The 20,523-nt window shown below is 34.3% G+C and overlaps 2 protein-coding genes across 3 annotated transcripts; one reads left to right on the top strand and one right to left on the bottom strand.

Moving 5' to 3' along the window:
* Positions 1-1,390: 1,390 nt before the first annotated feature.
* On the bottom strand, positions 1,391-7,268 carry GNA1 (glucose-6-phosphate acetyltransferase 1). 2 transcript variants are annotated; one of them, XM_088873383.1, is made up of 2 exons: positions 6,694-7,268; positions 1,391-1,473 (listed from the first exon to the last, which is right to left on the bottom strand). In XM_088873383.1, the coding sequence occupies exon 1, from the start codon at positions 7,171-7,173 to the stop codon at positions 6,718-6,720; it is 456 nt and encodes a 151-aa protein (XP_088729509.1). In that variant the 5' UTR covers positions 7,174-7,268; the 3' UTR covers positions 1,391-1,473; positions 6,694-6,717. The 2 variants fall into 2 exon arrangements, with proteins under 2 accessions (XP_088729509.1, XP_088729508.1); XM_088873382.1 differs by having other exon boundaries at positions 1,391-1,712.
* Positions 7,269-18,486: 11,218 nt separating this feature from the next.
* LOC18437782 (tubulin beta-2 chain) lies at positions 18,487-20,523 on the top strand. The gene is made up of 3 exons (XM_006847981.4): positions 18,487-19,039; positions 19,128-19,397; positions 19,640-20,523. The coding sequence occupies exons 1-3, from the start codon at positions 18,646-18,648 to the stop codon at positions 20,314-20,316; spliced, it is 1,341 nt and encodes a 446-aa protein (XP_006848044.1). The 5' UTR covers positions 18,487-18,645; the 3' UTR covers positions 20,317-20,523.

A 20,523-nucleotide genomic window follows, 5' to 3' on the forward strand; every position in this document is an offset into this window, starting at 1 on the left:
GCGGTGGGGCATGGAGGCGCTACAATATTTCTTGAGTTCGTTAGTCCTATAGATAAGATGACTCTTTTCCGGTTGAACTACCCAGCAAGGGCAAAAAGATAAATATACTCACGTTTAAATAACAGGAAAAAGTTTGTGCGAGGTTGCTACTACATACTAGAAAAAAAGGCATGTCTCAAAAATCTATCGCAAAAAAGTGTTTCTAATATTGATTAACAGACATCTAGACATACAAATGTGGAAAAAAAAAGAGATTTTAAAATCCCTAAAAAAGTATCTCATAATGCATTATCTAGACCTTTCATTCTTTTGTAAATTTGTTCGATCTGTATTATTTTTTGAATTTTAAATTTCATAATTAGAAGGTAGTTGAGTAAAATTATTTTTTTAAAGAATAATTTTGTTGAAAAATTGGTTGATTTGACCACAACAGTATTTTTATTAGCAAAACTCTCAAAAAAAAAAAAAAAGGTAATTTTATTAGGTGATTTAACCATCTTTTAAGATATTTTCTAAAAAACATCTAATAAAATAAACAGAGAAAATCCCCCACAAAGTACACCCATGCCGGAATCCAGTATCTTTTGGGTACACAAAAACCATTTTCTAGCGTCTTTTGGCCAAACAAAAAGATTTACAGCAAGAACTGATGACAGACAGTACTGATCCAATATTATTCCACCACAATTCAGCAAGAATTCATGGGAACTTTTCTTTTAGAAAAAAAAGCTCCAAATTCACTTTCCAGCCACTATTTGCACCATGGTGGAATTTGCACAAATTTCTGGGTAATTTTTGCACCACCAGTGCCTGAAAAGTCACCAGAATCTCACTTTTCTTGACATTTAACACAAACATACGGTCTGAATTCTTCAGCTCCTCTTCCATGACAAACAAGGCCAAACATAGCCAAAGGACCAGCAAGAGACCTAACCTGACACGACAAGGGTAAATTCATCCACAAGATATGAAGTTTCCTAAAATCTCCATAGCGAGCACTTTCTATCTTGGCCTCCGCTGCCTAATCCTTTTTCACCGTTACACATCCAAATCCACTACCTTTGAGGTTCAATTACTAGTCCATTTTCACCGTTTAACACATCCAAATCCACTACCTTTGAGCTTCGATTACTTGGCCCTGATACTAGGGTCTCAAGCTTTGGCCAACACAAATATTTGCACCAATGGGATGATTTTAATGGCACTCCTAACTGGTAGGCTGCTGCGGTTGAAAAGCAGGGGAAGAAAAAGTCGACCTTACAAGCGTATTGGGAGGGGCATTTCATGAAATTGCCCACTTCAGAGATTTTTTATCACGCCTGTGTGTTTCTTTTCTGTGCACGTGAGAATTGCTACAACATATAGATGCCATTTTGTACAGGAATACATCGACAACAAACAGATTTGGAATCTCAAATCTAAATATTTCCAAAAATGTCTGGATCCCATACACAGAGTTTATGGTCTTGTACACTAAATCCAAGCAAAATGAATTAACAATGGGGAAAAATCAAAATAAGTAGAGAAACGATAATGTTCAAATGTCTTATTAGAAAAAAATATCACTATAAAGGAAATATTCTTAAGAATTTAGGAACCAAAAACGAAAACTACATATATGGTCCAGAAATCATAACCAGACAGATATTGCTCTCAGGAAACAAGCACAAAACAAGGTTAACTAATGCTTCTTTGATCCTCCATACACCCTCCTAAGCATAGTAACAATTGATCAGGAATGTGTGAGTAAAAATTGCATCCCCTCAAGTTGGTAAAAAAAAGGTTATAATGCAGAATTTCTTTGCAGAAGCCTACAAGTTACAATGCAGAATTTCTTTGCAGAAGCCTACAAGTTACAATGCAGAATTTCTTTGCAGAAGCCTACAAGTTACAATGCAGAATTTCTTTGCAGAAGCCTACAAGCTTAAGATTATGAAACTGCAGATAAGATTCAAGATAGGTGCTCTTTGAAACATGAATCATGCATGTGTGCTCCCATGTATATATGAACTTCTACTAATCATCGAATTTGGTATAACAGTTCAACTTAACAGAGAACCATAAGCAGCATCAGCTACATATACACAAAATTCTCTAGGTTCAATAAATGCAACCTAGATGCCCTGGTCCATTAGATCCCACTAGAGCCCCAAAAATGATCATAGGTGCTCTTTGAAACATGAATCATGCATGTGTGCTCCCATGTATATATAATAGGTAGCACATAAGATGATAGGATATATGGACTTCAACTAATCATTGAATTTGGTATAACAGTTCAACTTAACAGAGAACCATAAGCAGCATCACCTACATATACAAAAAATTATCTAGGTTCAATAAATGCAACCCAGATGCCCTGGTCCATTAGATCCCACTAGAGCCCCAAAAATTATCAACGCATAGGCAAAACTAATAGATCATGTGACCATCAAGAAGTCAATATATATAAAAAAAAAAAACATGTGACCATCAAGAAGTCCATGTGTCACACCCCAAGTTACCTAAAACATAAAGTAAACACAAAAATGAAATGGACCTTTTTTCCGAAAAATTAGATAATTTTTTCCAATGTCAAATCAATTCAAATTTCATTAGAAAAAAAATAAAAATCAATCCATAGCTGATGCTTGGAAAATCAGGGGCAAAGATCCAACCCGGACCAGCAGTATTGCATTAGATCTCCTTAGAGCCCGAAAGTTACGAGTGCATATGTAAAAGTAGTAGAATATGTGACCTTTGAGAAGTCCATGTGTAACACCCCATGGTAACTACAATATAACGTAAAACACTCACACAACAGAAATTACCTTTTTTCAGAAAACAAAATTAAAGAAACAAAAAGTTTTTCCAATGTCATATCAATTAATTCATCAAAAAGGGATTAAAAAAAAGAAAAGAATTTGATCCACAGTTGATGCTGGGAGGTAAAGCTGGCACACCTCCAAACGAGTGAAAAGTAAAAGGAAATCTTTTTGGATTGGTTTCATCTTCCATTTATTAGGCAACAATTTGTGCCTTGGGTCTTCGGCACGTGTTGCACTCTTCCAATTTCATTGGATGGAAAAAACCTTTATAAATGCAGCCATTGAACAAATACGAATTGTGGGGCAGTTACAAAGAAAGTATATTCCCTAATCTCATCTAGCAAGGAAAAAATCGCTTACTTATTTTAGTGTAGATCAATTATAGAATAAGAACAGGAAATTATTCCTGCTTTATTTGGTTGTCATGCTAAGCACAAGGACATAACAACCACAATAAGTTATTCAGGTCTACTATATGGTCATCGACACAGATTCATATTCAGGCAGGCCCTACAAAAGGAATACAAGGCTAAACAAGCAGTCAGTGCAACCAAAATATTACAGATAATATGCTTATTAAGATGACTATCACAGCATAACTAGACAGCATCTCCTTACGAATCAGAGAATGTGAAGTTTCCAAAACAAGAGTAAGTAAAACTCCAACTTAGCTCGATATTATGAGATACATCTATTCAAAAAGTTGTTTTCCAATAAACAAATCTGTAATTCTTTTCCAGTTATAGATAAGTCTAGTAAAATGCAGCTACTAGCTGCTGAACCCACTTCCATTGGCTCAAGGTAAATTTTACTTCCAGCAAGGATTTGCTGAACTTTTATGTCCTTGTCATTTCATAATGAACAAATTAAATAGAGTGCTGTCACATAATACAGAGGAAGAAAAGTCAGTAAAGTCACATGCATAGATATATTCAGAGGTGAGAAACGAGACCCTTAGGGAGTTTGGTTTATATGCCATACTGGAACAGGCATATGGTCAAACCTCAAGAACTCGCTGGTTGATAACTTCGCTTAGCCAACAACCCTGAGGTCTCCGGTCTCCCTGCCAATAGTGGGCTTCTCATTTGACAAGTTCAACTCAAACACACTCAACGCTGTCTTGTCAGAACAAATTTTCTCACAGGAGCTACTGTGGATACTCCATTCCTTGTTAGGAGCTCCATTGATATCTCTAGAAAGCTGAGCTAATTTATTCATGACTTACTTTGACCCATTTCTAGAGAGGATAAGGGGTTTTTTTGGTTTATTATCTTATGAAGAGGCCAATTACCTTACCTTGTAAATCATAAACTTCATTTGCAGGAAAAAATAGTCACAAAGAAAACTTTAGAAATTGGGGCTTCCAGACAGGCTTTGTTCATATAAATCATATACTTCATAGTGAGATGTCAAAAAAAAGTTTGTTATGTTTTTTCCTCTTCTTCTTTTCAGTGGATTATCAGTGTAACAAACTCAGGTGACAAAAGTCCCCAATACCCCTCCTGTGACATAACAGCATTTTCTTATCTATTAGCCACTGAAATTGCCTCCATATGTATATGACTAGTAACCGCTTATTACAATAGAGATCACATACCTATAAAAAGAAACCATAGAAAAGAAAACATATTTTTTCAAATCCTAAAGACAAATTCTATCAAGCAATGTTTCCCTTTTAAAGGGATCTAAAAGCATTTGGCCGTACGCCCAAGATAACAGTAGGTTTTGAAAGGGCCTAACACAAATACCTGAACCCTTTAAGAAGGGCCTAGGCATCCTCAACAACATAACTATATCCCTAGAGGCCTTACTTAGAGACTAAAGATCCTTTCACATACCATGAAAGAGAAAAAACAATCATAATTCACTGGCCCCAAGTTCCCTGTGTATCTTGCGTTAAAGTTGAGCTTAAGGATTGTCAACAATGAACGTACAAATAGATTACGAGCTTGAATTTGAAATTATAACCCTTTGCTGCATCCAATGATGATCTATCCAAAGACATGAAATTTTTTGACAATATATATATTACTAAATATGAGATAGTTACAAAGCACCAATTTACTCCCTTCAAAGCAAAGTGACCATGAAGAGAACTTGAAAACATTTTGCAAATCCATGCTTTTGCTTTTGAAGATTTGATGGTGCTTCCTAATTGCCAAGTGGCTTACAAGCAAATTGAATTGGAGAATTCACTGGAACTCAAACTTCTTTGAACTATTTTAGAATGGCTCATCGTAAATATAATTGAGGATGAGCAAAATTGAGCTCTCCGTTAAAAAACGACAAGTTTTAAATTTTTGAATAACATAAAATAAAGTAAATGGCATATAATTTGGAAAAAATATAGTACAATAAATTTCTTCAAATTGGAAGTTCAAGGCAGAATGGTCAATGATGTCTTAAGAGGCAATTGTTCTAATAGTTTTCTAAGAACATTGGTCGACTTTATAAAATAAGCATAATTACATTAAATTTAGAATAGTTAGAGGCTGCCCACAAACTGGGTGCTCAGAATATAGAAAGAAGGAAGAAGATGAGAGAGGAGAAAAGACTTGATATAAGAATAATAAAAAGCAAGGCATGACGTCTAAAGAAAAAACAAAAGGGTCTTTAACATACTAGATGTAATGAAAATTCTCTAACATACTAGATGTAATGAACCACTAGTTACTGATTTTGTGCAAATTATTTTTGATCCACCCCAATTCCAGCTCCACCAAATTTATGTTAACAACCAAAACCCAATAAACCCATTATATTAAACTAGTTAACATTCGCTAAAAAAAATAAACATATTAAACTATTTCTTTCATTAAGACCTTGCTGGGTCTTTTTTTCTTCCATTCTCTTTTTTTTTCTTCGATGGCTGACAATACATATTTCCATCAACATAAGGAAAAGAAAGAAAAACCACAAAGCAATGAAAAGTAAAAATAGCAAAAAAATCATTGTATGGCTAGATGTTTAGAAAAATGCAAGGCTTCATTTGGGATGTCGGATGGGTTGAGGAAGGCAAGGATTTCGGGCAGCCCTCAATAGTGCTCCATATGATACCAGTAGGAAAGAGGGGGGAACCCCTTTCTAAATAGAATGCCTTGAGAATGTGTAAGGGTGCAAAAGGAAGGTCCCAAGTGTTGGAGATTTAAGCACCGGAATAGTGTCATGGTTTGGCCAAAAATGGATTTTGACCCCTTCTCAAACAGAGCCTAAGCGTTTAGAAGTATAAGCAACTAACACAAATTGGAACCCAAAGTATCAGCAAAAAAAAGTAAGTGAAACCTAATGAAAAGAACAAAAGAAGTCAGCAACCAACAAAACCAAACCAGTGTTTTGAAACTCAAACTCAGGCCTGAGGCAGAGTCAGTGCCCCAGACTTAGCCCAGTCTGAGTCGAACTCTGCCAAGTCATAATAAAGAAACCTCAGCAATCAGTGAGACTCAGGCCTGTTCAAGGCGTTTTTCAGATGGACGTGGCAGGGTCACGGTCCAAAGATATAAAAAAAAAAAGTCTAAAACTCCAAAAAAATAACCCCCAGTTTGGGAGCCACAAATTTCAAAGCCCAATTGCACAAAGTCATTACAAAGAGTTAAGCAATGCTAATCAAGAATTCAGCATACAAGTATCACATCACCGGCTTTATCATTTGAGTCATCAAAAACACAATCTCTTCAAACTTAATAAAAGAAAAAAATCAATGCAATTCATTAATACTTCATAGCAAATTTATCAATTCCTGCATCTGCAAAAATGTCTAAAAAATGAAAACAAGGAATTGATTTTGAATCAGAAAAATAAAAAATGGAAACCACAATTTTACAACTACAAAGAAATCCATCAAAACTCAAGAAATAATCAAAACTCACAGCACAAAGATCGAAATTACCAGCAATATCTGGTCATGCGTTTATCAAAAATATAATGACATTTGAACACCCTTCTCCTTGAATCCACACTTCTCATAAAACTGTCCGTTTTCAACATCACAATCCAATATAACCTTATAACACCCAGTCGATCTGGCATAATCCGATAAATAATTCACCACCATTTGCCCTAATCCCCATCCCCTAACCCTAGAATCAACAACGACATCCTCTATGTGACCCGCTTTTCCGCAGTTCCTGATAAACTTTTTTTCCACGAACACTGAACCAGTGGCCACAATTTCATGGGAACTAGAGTTTTCTATGACACAGATGAAGTGATCTTCGCCTAGAGATTGCAGTTCATGGAATCGAGAGTGGAAGTCATCTTCCGTAATAGGAGGGCATAGAGTGAGCTGGGATAAGAGCTCGGTAAAACCCTTGGAGTAATCAGTGAGCTCCAGTTTTCGAACCAGGAATGGCTCTGTGCTTTCCCCCATATGCAAGAAAGAGTGAGGAGTGTATAGAGAGAGAGAGAGAGAGAGAGAGATGCAATGCCAAAAAGAAGATTGTTTATAAAGAGAGCATTTATCTCTTGGACACGAAAGTTCCAAACATTCTGGTTCTTTTAAAAGGGTTTTGTTACGGTAGTTCACGGTGTATACTTTTAAAGTCTTTAATATCCTTATCTTATAGTGCAGTAACTTTTTCGCTCGAGATATTACTAAGTAATTAATTACGAGTAAAATCATTTTGTTAATATAAATAAAAGTATTTATTAATAATAGTGGACAATGAGATCACCGACCCACGTGTTTGGCATCACTTAAAAGACATTAATTATTTTGAGCAAGCTTTTATGCTTTTTCTATACAATAAAATTTATATACTTCTCCTCATCCAATCATCTTAAGATTGTCGCAATAACAATGCCACGTCTCTGCTATTTTAAATTTTTTTATATAAATATTCTGACACCAATTTTTTTTTCTTCTAATCTTCTATTAAACTCGCACTAGTGAAAAATATAAAAAAAAATAGTTTCAATAAAATAAAATAACCAAAATATCCCTGAAAGATTCAAGGGGTAGTTTGGTTATTATATTTTATCGAAAAATTATTTTTAATCTTTTTTATAGGTACGCCCTAATGAGAAGATGACACGTACTAAATTTCATATCCATAAAATTTGTATAAAAAAAATAAAAATAAAATATTTTGAGACGTCGGATCTAAGATCAAACGGTGAGTGACTCTTTCGATCAAAATTGGACGACTGGATGGTAGAAGAAGCATAGATATTATATGAAGTAGGGGAAGTATAGAAACCTTCCCCAATTGGTTTTTAACTACTAATAGAATATCACCTTGTTTTTTATAGAAATATTCATTTTGCCCTTCTAAATAGCCAAAAATGCCCCCACTTGAAAAATTTTGTATTACAATTCAAAAGTATTTTAGTGTCTAAAAATATTGAGGACTTTAAAGATCTATACTACCAAGCGGTGTAGCCTAAATAAAATCCATTTAAAAATGGATGGTCGTGCGAGTGTCATTGAATACCCACAAAGTTTTAAAAAAAAAAAAAAAATTTCTCGGACTTCGTTATTCACTCCAAAGCATCCCATTTTACGTCTAATTAGTGAATTGATTGTGATTTCCATATAAAAGAAATAAAAGATGCGGTTGACATGCATCTAAGCTCACACTTCTAGTAGAATGATTGTGATTTCCATGTACAAAAGATAAAGGACGTGGTTAGCATACAATCAAGCCCACACATTTAAAAATGTGGGTTGGGCAATAAATATATTTTTGAAATATAATTAGATCCTATTTTTTAAAGAATATATAATCTTTAATATGGAGATCATGAATAAGAAAAAATAAATAAATTTTTAAAACTAAAAATAATAATTATATCAAAAAAACATTAAGACCATTGGTTACAATTGTTTTTAGATGGCCCACCTATTTGCATCCATATTTAAGATGGATGCTTTGTACCTCAGGACCGCATATTGTACAAATGTGGTCTAGTCTGCATGAAACAATTGTTCAAAGATAAATAGTATCTTTGGAGACAATCCCACCAAAAAGTGAGCGGCGGGGAAAATACAATTTTGTGATCAATGTTGTTAAGATGGGACAATGGTTCGATCTCATTCGATTGGATATATAAATATTTTTCAATTCTTAAATAAATTTTTACTGGAGGCAGAAATACGATGTCAATATAATATTACAAATGTTAACGCAATCGTCTTTTTAGGAAAAATTTAAATTCAAAACTATAATAGAAATAATGACTCATTAATTTTGAATCTTGAATCATTTTCAAATTATATATAAGTTATTAATCATAAATTAATATAGGATAGCAATAATGCCTGATTTTTTAACAATAATGCTAGTTGTGATTTTTGTGAAATTCAATTATCATTATAGTGCGACTCACAAACAATTTTTAGAACTTAAAATTTTGATATTTTATAATGCAATTTTTATGGTGATATTGATAATAAAGATTCATAGCGTAATATTATCAAGAAGAATACTTTTACTTTCGTAATTTAATTAAGTTTATAAAGTTGTGAACTATTCTTTACTTGTGAGTTATAATTTTTAAAAATCCCATGATGATGAGGTTCTCAATTGTCTCAGATGATGGAGTGAGAGTGGGGATGCAAATTTCAATAAAATGGATGTATGGTGAAAATTGCTCCCCTTTGTTTCTGTCCAATCCATTAATCTTACGACAATGAACTACATGACTATGGCTGTTTACTATGACCATATGGTTCATATAAGATTTTTCGTTCTGTAATCTTGATTATTACTGGTCCTGCTCAAACTTTTGAGATATATAACCATATAATTTCAGTTCTCGTATTTTAAATGTGCCTTTCAAGATTTTCAACACCACATTATTACAATGAGTCACTTGCCAATAGCCATATGGTCCTCATAACCCCAAGACGTTGAGGTTAACATTTGGTAATATCTTGTGCTGGAGGACATTCAGAACCAATAATCTTAAGAAAAAAATATATACCGTGCACACGCCTAAAAAAACAAGATTTTAAATTGAAAAAAATAAAAATAAAAATAAAAAATATTGCAGGTTCGATGAAATTGGCATAGAGAATAATTGTGAATTCCTCCTTTTTTATTACTCGTTTCTTTAAGTATAAATATATCTAAAAATAATCTATTTGGCATATGCTAAAAATAGAACATTTTCTTACTTTGGGAATGGCTTATAAAGGGTATCAATAAGCAGCGCTACAATGTGAGATGGATAATAGGCAATGATGCCTTGATGGATTTTTGGGGCGACCTATGGCTTTCTGAAATTTAGAAAAGTGCATTTGGACTTAAGCTTAGATATTCGTTGAGATCTAGGTAGGCTTACCAAACATAAGGTTATTGACTATCTACAGGGCACTCCCCCTATATGGATCCTGCCTCGTCCCTTTTCAAGTCCTCTTGTACTGTTGGATATGTTGATATCCAAAATCACCCACATAAAAAAATTTCATAGTATGTGGGATTGAGATTGATATTGATAAGTTTTTTAAATGAAATAGAATCCAAAAAGATTAAAACTTTTAGATATATCTCTTGCTTATTGAGATATATGTAACATCTATAGGAAATTCCCTATTTGATGTGGATTTCTAATTTTATATATATGAGATGAAAGTATATAGAATTTGTGTGCCATATTTGGGTCACCATATGGGAAATGTGGCTTTCTCTAAAAAGAGAGGCAATGCCTCGTCAACATCGACAATGCATTTCATCCTTTAGAGAGATGAGAGCTTCCTACGAAGAAAAATGTCATGGATGTGCCTCCTGTAAATTGAGAGGCCGATTTTTTACAGAGAAACGGTTCCCATGAAGATTTTGGGTGATTTCTCCTTTAGAGAGAGAAAGTCTCGGTTGCTCTCAAGGTTCTCTTCTGGGACAATGATTTAACTGTGGAATGGAGATGGTCTATTTCTGGACAGTAGTTTAGCTGTGGAATAGAGATGAGATATCGACAAGTGGTGTCGATCGGGAGACTAGGTCTAAAAAGGTAATGTAACTTTCATTGGTATTGTGGATTTCAATTTTCCATGCCGTAAATGAAGCCCTCTTGGGGTGAACCTTGTAAATCTTTGTGTTCTTGTGGTGTGTGTTTCATGCTTTATTTCTCGTACTATGGCTCGTGCTCTATCCTATTTTTCTAGCTAGATAAGTACATGATCTTGGTGGGATCCAACTTTTGGGATTCCTGTTTCCGCATCTAAGAGGGTTATTAAATCCTAACAAGTGATATCAGTGCTCAAGGTTCAGAACAAGGCTAGTGTTTTTGCATTCAGTTGAAGAAAAGCACATGACAAAGTATGCAAGCGTTTTTCTTTTTGAGGTAGAGAAATATGTTGACAAACATTATTTTCAGCAAGAATGATGAAGAAATTTATTTGACAAACGATGAAGAATTCTTAAAGCTATCCAATAGATGTTGGTAGGGTGAGCAGGTGATTTTGATATCAAGTGGAGATTTTTGGATATGGCGATTATCCATAAGGGTGAGCAGGAGATTTTGATATCAAGTGGAGATTGTTGGATATGGTGATTATCCATAATCTCTCACATAAAGAAATCCCTTATTATATGGGATTGTGATTAATATTGATAAGTTTCCTAAAGGAAATAGAATTCCAGAAAGATTAAGACTCTGGATATATCTCTTGGTTCTTGAGATGTATGAAACATCTATAGGAAGTTTTCTATTTGATGTGGATTTTTAACCTTATATATATAGGATGAAAGTGCAGAGAATTTGTGTGCCCTATTTGGGTCACCATATGAGAAATGCGGCTTCTTTTAGAGAGAAAGATAGAGCTTCGTTGGCATCAGCAAGTACTCTCGTAGAAGGAAGAGAGTTTTCTACGAAGAGAAACGCCACGGTTGTGCTTCCGGTAAATTGAGATGCTGGTTTTTTGTAGAAAAGCGGTTCCAATGAAGATTTTGGGTTGTTTGTTCTTTAGAGAGAGAAAGTCTTGGTTGCTCTTATGGTTCTTCTTCTGAGCAGTAGTTTAACTGTGGAATGAAGATGATCTCTTCCTGGATAATATTTTAGTTGTGGAATAGAGAAAAGAGATCGACAGGTGGTGCCAATCGGGGGACTAGGTTTAAAAAGATTTGCTCGACTAGGTTTTGTCGAATGTTATAGAGGTAACTCTATGACCCAAAGTCTATAGTATAACTTTTATTGGTATAGTGGATTTCAGTTTGTTGTGCCTGTGGATGTAGCCATTTTAGGATGAACCACGTAAATCTTTGTGCTCTTGTGGCGTGTGTGTTTCATACTTTATTTCTTGTACTATGGCTTGTGCTCGCTCTTATTTTGTTTCTAGTTGGATAAGTTCATAATCTTAGTATGATATAACTTGTGGGTTTCTTGTTTCCACATCTAATAGGATTCTTAAGTCCTAACATGTATATGCTTGAAAGGAAATTAAATCCTTTGCAGCAGCTATGCAATTTGAGAAAGAATTTTTGGTTTGGATACATTCTCCCCATCGTTACTTTACTCTCAAGAATGCCTAGAAACGTATATATGATGCAAGGGGAACTCACAACCTATTCTCAAGGCCCTATGGTCCTCCCATTCTCCCCTAAGGAACAAATGATTCTCGTGGATGTCTTTATGCCAGCGTCTCCTTAGTCCCTACTATGACCCACCTCCAGTCTAAGGGGATCGCCTAGGTCTCCAAATGCCTTTTTTTGTCTTCGGGAAGGGGAAAATACTAACCATTTATTATCAGGAAAAAAATCTATATAAGGTGTCAACTTTAAACTGCACAAGTCAGGTTCACCTAAAAAAATCAATTAGAGAAGGTTGTTCTTATGCTGGAAAACCTTCATGTCAGTCATCTCGATATCGAGATTCATAGACATGAAAAAAAAAAAAAAAAGGATTTCTAATCTTAAAAATAGTTCATAATAATGTTGAAAAAGTGGATAAAGTTCTAGTTCAAATCGGTTTTGTTCTATGCAATGTTTGGAACTCCATGCTAGCATCGTATGGATGCTTTGTACTGAAAATAATAGGTAGATCTTCGGAGGGAAATTCTCCAAGCGTGAGCTCGTCGTATTTGTCCATATCATGCTATTTGTTGAGGACCTCGTCATTGTTAAATCATGGTCGTCACACCCATCCGAACAAGCAATTGTACACAATATCAAGATCCCATGGCGGATGCTCTTTGCTAGGGTTTCCTTTGACGGCCTTCGCCACCGCATCTCCGGCCACCGTCACCGTCAAGACAGTGCCTTTGCCCCACCTTTGCCTTGTGCTAAACCACTCGGTACTACTTCTAACAATATTGTAGAGTTTAAAGAACTTGTAGCAGATATTGACTTGGCCATTCAACTACACTTCCTTGTGTTTACTCCTAGATTCTAATAGAGACGGTGCGTTGGCAGATATACTACATACCCTTGCTATCAATTGTCCCTGTAAACCATCCTCCTCTGGCCTTTGACGGACTATCTCACATGTCTATCGGGAATCGGTCATGGTTGCAGATGCTCTAGCTAAGAAAATGATCACCAGGTACCTTGTGGAGAGCCCACCCACCATATTTTTAAACTTTGCCGCTTTCTTATGTTGTAGCTCAAATTCCCTATGCTAGGGTTATATCTTGATGTACCTGCAATATTATCTTATCTTTATTAATTGAAATCGATAGCGGCCTTACCCTCATTGGTTTACCAATATATATATATATATATATATATATATATATATATATATATATATATATATATATATATATATATATATATTATTTATTTTTATATTTAAAAATAGTTTCATGTATTTCATATTTTATAATCAAGTCTTATTTTTTGAGAATATAAAGTATATTTTAATTCTATCTCTTTCTATGTACATCTGATGACCTCAAAATTGATATGTTCATATTTCACCCCATCATATAATTATAAAACATTATTATAAAATATTTTGATATAAATAAATTTACCAAACTACTGTAATACTATTTCGGAGTAGTTTGATAATTTTATATTTTTTAGTATCTTTATCAGTATATGATAATAAGAGTATGTAAATAGCGAATTTCAAATTTGAGCTTAATTCTATATAGTGAAAAACAATATAAAATTAAAATACAATACACATTAAAAAAAATGAGGCATAATTTAAAGGGTTATTTTAAGATACTCATACATATGAGTATTTTTTTAAGGTACTCAATATTTTTGGACACTTGATATCTTTACACCGTCATGTAGTACTTTTTTTTTACTAGGCGTATTTTAGATAATTATTTAGAGTAAAGTCGAAATTATTGACAAAAAAGAAAATATTTATTAACTATATTGGAGAATGATATCATCCACATGAGATATGAAATCACACATTTGAACTAATAATTGCTTCTTAACTGCTAGTTTTTTATAGAAATATCTAAGGCAAATTATAGATATCCCTCCATTTCAACTTTTCAGACATCTTACTTCCCATTACTTTTTGTATTATATACCCTAAACCCTAACACTAATTTTTCTTATATCTATCACCTCAATCAAGTAGTCAGTAAGTTTTAAGACCAAAATGTCATTTGTTCTCTCTCTTCCCCTTTTGAAAAAGTTGGTCACGTGCTACCAATTTGTCTCAAAATGCATTTTCTCTCTACCTCTCTCCACCATCTCTCCCATTCGCTCTCTATCCATTCTCTCTTTCTCTCTCTACCCACCACCACTCTCATTCTCTATCTATACACCAAATGATATACGGCTTGAAAATACAGTCTGGCACAATTGGTGCTAGAACAAAATTTTTAAGTCATAAAACTTCAATAAAGTTATCGGTGCGACCCACTTTGTGTCGAATTAAAAAAAAACTTTTGCGGACAGCAAAAAAAAAATTCCGGTTTCAAAAGTTCTATAGGTAAAAAATGTGATCTGGCACCAAATGTGCAAGACTGAAAAAAAAAAAAATTCCGGTCCTACACAAAGTGTGTATGGCCAGTAACTTTCTAGAAGTTTTATGACTAAAAATTGTGGTCCGACACAAAATGTGCTAGACCACAAAAAAAAAATCGTTCCGACGCGAAATGTCCTAGACTGCGAACTAGCGAGAGAATACGAATGAGAGAAAGAGTTGTTTTGGATGGATAAGTATCGAGAGAGAATACCGATGAGAGAGAGAGTTTGTTTTGGCTTTTGCTTTTATATATTATATATATAGAGAGAGAGATAAAGTTTGTTTTAACTTGTGGGTAAATATTGATAGAGAGAGAATGTAAAATAATTAGTTAAAAGGGAAAGAGAGAGAAAAAATGTGGTATTTTGGTTTAAAAAATTCTATTGAGGCTTAGGGTACAATACATAAAGTATTGGGGTAAGATGTGTAAAAAGTTTAAATTGAAGGGGTATCTATTATTTCTTTAAATATCTATTCTACCCTTGTTAATGACAAAAAAATAATATTATTTAAAACAAATGTGTTACAGCATAATAGGTAACACATTGAGTATATTAAAGAAGAAATATTCATATATATATATATATATATATATATATATATATATATATATATATATATGGGTAACCTAATATAACCCTAACTTAAAATATGATATATATATATATATATATATATATATATATATATATATATGAAAAAGTTTATATAGAGCCTAGGCTCTAAACAATCAAATTAGAGCCTACCTAAAGAATTTCACTAGAAGAGGTTGCTTTGATGCTCAAATATCGTCAAGTTGATCATCTCGACGTCAAGATGCATGAACATGAGAAAAAAATGGCTTTTAAGTTTCGAAAATGGTGCATCGTGTATCGCATTTTTTGATCGTCAATTTTCAAGATTTTCAAGTTTTCATAGATCTGCTTGATCTACAATATTTTTGAAGCTTTAAACTTTATAAATAAATATAAAAATATATTTTAAGGCTATCACAATGATTTCCATTATTGAAACCATAATTCTCGATACTATTTGAAGGTAGGCTCCAATTTGATGGTTTAGAGCCTAGACTCTATACAAACCGTAACCATATATATATATGGGTGCAGTTTCTATAAGGATGAAACCTTAAATAATCCAATTAAGGTGTACATTAAAATTTTATCATAACATGTAATTTTCTTATAAAAAATTCTTAGTATTATCTTAAAATCTATTTTCATATCTAATTAAAAAAATTTAAATTCCAAAAAATTGTTAAAATCAAGTAGATCTATAAATATATGAAAATCTTGAAAATGGCCGATCTAGATAATGTGTTGCAAGATGCAGTACTTTCGAGACTCAAAAACTCTGTTTTGTTTTTCATATTCATACATCTCAATGTCGAGATGATCAATTAGAGGGTTTATTCAACAATAAAACAACATTTTCGATAGATTTTTGAGGTGCATATATAATTTTTTCCCTATATACTAGACGGAAAAAGTTATATAAGGATGCAACCTTATAATGTAGAACTATGGATGCACCTAAAAAATCATCGGAAAAGGTAGTTTTAATGTTGAAAAACCCTTTGATTGATCATCTGATATCGAGATGTATGACCATGAAAAATAAAAAGATTTTAAGTCCCAGAAATAGTACATTTTACAACCTATTATCTATGCCATCCATTTTCAAGATTTTCATATGTTTATAGATCTACTTGATTTTAACTATTTTTTAAATTTGAAATTTTATAATTAGATATAAAAAAAAATTTTGAGATAATCCTACTAACATTTTACATCAAAATTATATACCATGATAAAATTTGAAGGTGCACCTAACCTCTACAACTACGGATGCATCTGTATGCCAACTGCACCCTATATATATATATAGGGAAAAGTTTATATAGAGCCGAGGCTCTAAGCAATCGAATTTGAACCCACCTCAAAAATTTCATTAGAAGATATCGTTTTGATGCCTAAATATCTTCAAATTGATCATCTCGACATCAAGATGCATAGACATGAGAAAAATTTGGATTTCAAGTTTTGGAAATAGTGAATTTTGTAACGTATTTTTTTACTGTCAATTTTCAAGATTTTCATAGAATTGTCAATCTACACTATTTTTAAATGCTTTAAACTTTATAAATAAATATAAAAATATATTTTAAGGCTATCACAAAGATTTCCAGTAGTGAAACCACCTTTCTCTATACTATTTGAACGTAGGCTCTAATTTGATCGCTTAGAGCCTAGGCTCTATACAAACTGCACCCATATATATATATATATATATATATATATATATATATATATATAAAACAAGACTATTTACTTTTAATACAAGGTGGTCACAATTAATTTAGACTATTGGATGCGAAACTAAATGACTATATTTATACCATTGACCAAGCTTAAAGTTCAAATTTCACATCAAATGGTTATAAGTAATTGTGACATCTTTATACCAAAGGTAAATGGTCTCATTGTATACAATCCCATGTTTAAAACATAATTTATATGATAGTTTTTTCATAAGAAAAAAAATGTTTTTCCATATCTTAAAGTCCTCTTAATCATAACAAGTTACTTTTAATTTTTTTTGTCTTTTTTTTTTTTTGAAGAGAAGGTTAACTAGGAAAAGGTCGTATACAATTTTTTACTCTTGAAAGTTATCTTTTTTACTTTGTCGCATGCGATCTGCTTTTTAATTTGAAAATATTGCTTTGAAAGTCGAATTCAAATATTACTATGAAAGTTGAATACGTCCAAGAACACATTTTAGCAACACTGAAAGAAAAAAAAACGAAAAAGAAAACACCGATAGCTTTAAATGCCAATATCGTCACCGGTTGACATAGGTTAGCTTTAAATGCCAATATCGTCACCGGTAGATATATATATAGCGGTGCGATTTGTATAGAGCTAGGCTCTAAACAATCAAATTAGAGCATATCTTCAAATAGTATCGAAAAATGTGGTTTCAATGCTGGAAATCTTTGTGAAAGTATATTTTTATTTTTATTTATAGTTTAAAGCTCCAAAAATAGTGTAGATCGAAACTTGAAACTCTTGAAAGCTGACAGTTTAAAAATGTGCTATAAAATACATTATTTTCATAACTTGCAATCCATTTTTTACTTATGTCCATATATCATGATATCGAGATGATCAATTTGAAGATATTTGTATATAAAAAATACCTCATCTAATAAAATTGATGAGGTAGGCTTTAATTAGATTGTTTCAAACCTCGACTCTATATAAACTTTTCCTATATATATATATATAGAGGGTACATACTGCAGTCCGGGATGAGTAATCTTGAAAAGTGCATGAGTATAAGGCCATTTAAGAAATGATTTATGAGAACGGTGGCAAGTTTGAGGAAAAAATTACATGATAAAACATTTAGGCAAAAAATTACATAAAAGGCTAATAAATATTCAAATAAAAAGTAAAGGCTGGGAACAGGTAGGGTTTGGTGGCCAAGAGCCCAATATAGAAAAACGTGAACCCCACCTCTTCAAATCTAGCTAGCTGTTCCCCAACCTTTCTCTCTCTCAATGAGTTTTTCTTTCAAATTTCAAAATCCCTATAAATCTGACCGTTCATCTTCCACCCGTTAGATCGCCACCCTCGCTCAACGGTCATCTTCCATTTCAAATTCCCTCAAACTCCCGCTCCAATGACCATTTCAAAAACCCCTTTCCATTAGCCGTTATGCTCCCTTATATAACCCCCCCCTTTTACCCCACTTTCCTCTTCCATATCTCTATAAATCTCTCTCTCTCTCTCTCTCTCTCTCTCTGAATCAAGAGAGTCTTTTCTTGAGAACCCACAAATCATTTTCTCTTTCTTGAGAAAACCACCCTCTTTATAGAGGATTTTCACCTTGAAAATCAGTAAATCTCTCTCTCTCTATTTTTTCTATCATTTCTGATTCTCTTTCTAGGAGACCAGCAAAAATGCGTGAGATTTTGCACATTCAGGGAGGTCAATGTGGCAACCAGATTGGTGCCAAGTTTTGGGAGGTTGTTTGTGCAGAGCATGGTATTGATTCAACAGGGAGTTACCATGGAGACTCGGATCTGCAACTTGAGAGGGTCAATGTGTATTACAATGAAGCGAGCTGTGGCCGATTTGTTCCAAGAGCTGTTCTCATGGATCTTGAGCCAGGGACGATGGATAGTTTGAGATCCGGGCCTTATGGTCAGATCTTCAGGCCTGATAACTTTGTTTTTGGCCAATCAGGGGCCGGAAACAATTGGGCCAAGGGTCACTACACGGAGGGAGCAGAGCTCATCGATTTGGTTCTTGATGTTGTGAGAAAGGAGGCTGAGAACTGTGATTGTTTGCAAGGTGGGTTTTGTAAATCTCTCTCTCTCTCTCTCCCTCTCTCTCTCCCTCTCTCTCACCAAATAGATCTGATATTTTGTGGGACTTTCAGGGTTTCAGGTTTGCCATTCACTTGGAGGAGGAACTGGCTCTGGCATGGGTACACTTCTGATATCAAAGATCAGGGAGGAATACCCAGATAGGATGATGCTCACGTTCTCTGTCTTCCCATCGCCCAAGGTCTCAGACACAGTTGTCGAGCCCTACAACGCCACTCTCTCTGTTCATCAGCTGGTTGAGAATGCAGATGAGTGCATGGTCCTCGACAATGAAGCACTATATGACATCTGCTTCAGGACACTCAAGCTCACCACACCAAGCTGTAAGATTTCTTTTTCTGGAACCTACTTATTTCCTGCATCTCTATTTTGGGGTTTTCATTTTTCACAACTTGGGTTCTGAATCTTCTGATATTGAGTCTTGGGATTATAGTTCAAACTTCAAAGTACACAAACATATCAGGGAGAGAGTGAGTTTCCTTACTACGGCGGATTTCTTGGTCAATTTTGTTTCTCATTTTCTCTAATTTTCTCACTACTAATCTTGTATCTACTAACTGTGCAGTTGGAGATCTCAACCACTTGATATCTGCCACCATGTCTGGTGTGACGTGCTGCCTCCGCTTCCCTGGCCAACTGAACTCAGATCTCCGAAAGCTCGCAGTCAACCTAATTCCCTTCCCCCGCCTCCACTTCTTCATGGTGGGTTTCGCCCCTCTCACCTCTCGGGGCTCCCAACAATACAGAGCCCTAACTGTACCAGAACTAACCCAGCAAATGTGGGACGCCAAAAACATGATGTGTGCTGCAGATCCTCGCCATGGTCGCTATCTCACTGCCTCTGCTATGTTTAGGGGCAAAATGTCCACAAAAGAAGTTGACGAACAAATGATCAACGTTCAAAACAAAAATTCATCATACTTTGTCGAGTGGATACCCAACAATGTGAAATCAACAGTTTGTGATATTCCCCCAACTGGTTTGAAGATGGCTTCAACTTTTATTGGGAATTCAACATCGATTCAAGAGATGTTCAGGAGGGTTAGCGAGCAATTCACCGCTATGTTTAGGAGGAAGGCTTTCTTGCATTGGTACACAGGCGAGGGAATGGATGAGATGGAGTTTACAGAGGCCGAGAGTAATATGAACGATTTGGTCTCAGAGTATCAGCAATATCAAGATGCGACTGCTGATGAAGATGCTGAGTATGAGGATGAGGAAGAGGAAGTGCAGGAGATGTGAGACAAAGTTGGCTGGAATTTGGGTTGGAAATGTGCAACTTTCAGTTGCCATTCTTCCAGGAATTGGGTTGGTTTTGCTTTTTGGTGCCGATATTTGTACTTTTGATGGCTATGAAGGTTATTTTAGTTCCTTTAATAGGTACTCTAAGTGAAGGGATTAAATGTTGAATGGTATATTTTGAATACAACAAGAGAATATTTCCTCAAA

The sequence above is a fragment of the Amborella trichopoda genome, chromosome 8, assembly GCF_054954075.1.
Source record: "Amborella trichopoda isolate Santa Cruz 75 chromosome 8, AtrichopodaSantaCruz75HAP2 v2.0, whole genome shotgun sequence".
In the NCBI taxonomy this organism is placed as follows: Eukaryota; Viridiplantae; Streptophyta; class Magnoliopsida; order Amborellales; family Amborellaceae; genus Amborella; species Amborella trichopoda.

What these genes read in the sequence shown, in the direction of transcription:
- GNA1 (XM_088873383.1), bottom strand. Translation starts at nt 7,173, where the DNA reads ATGGGGGAAAGCACAGAGCCATTCCTGGTTCGAAAACTGGAGCTCACT.
- LOC18437782 (XM_006847981.4), top strand. Translation starts at nt 18,646, where the DNA reads ATGCGTGAGATTTTGCACATTCAGGGAGGTCAATGTGGCAACCAGATT. An exon ending in GAACTGTGATTGTTTGCAAG is followed by an intron (nt 19,040 to 19,127) that starts GTGGGTTTTGTA and finishes TGGGACTTTCAG; the next exon opens with GGTTTCAGGTTTGCCATTCA. An exon ending in CAAGCTCACCACACCAAGCT is followed by an intron (nt 19,398 to 19,639) that starts GTAAGATTTCTT and finishes CTAACTGTGCAG; the next exon opens with TTGGAGATCTCAACCACTTG.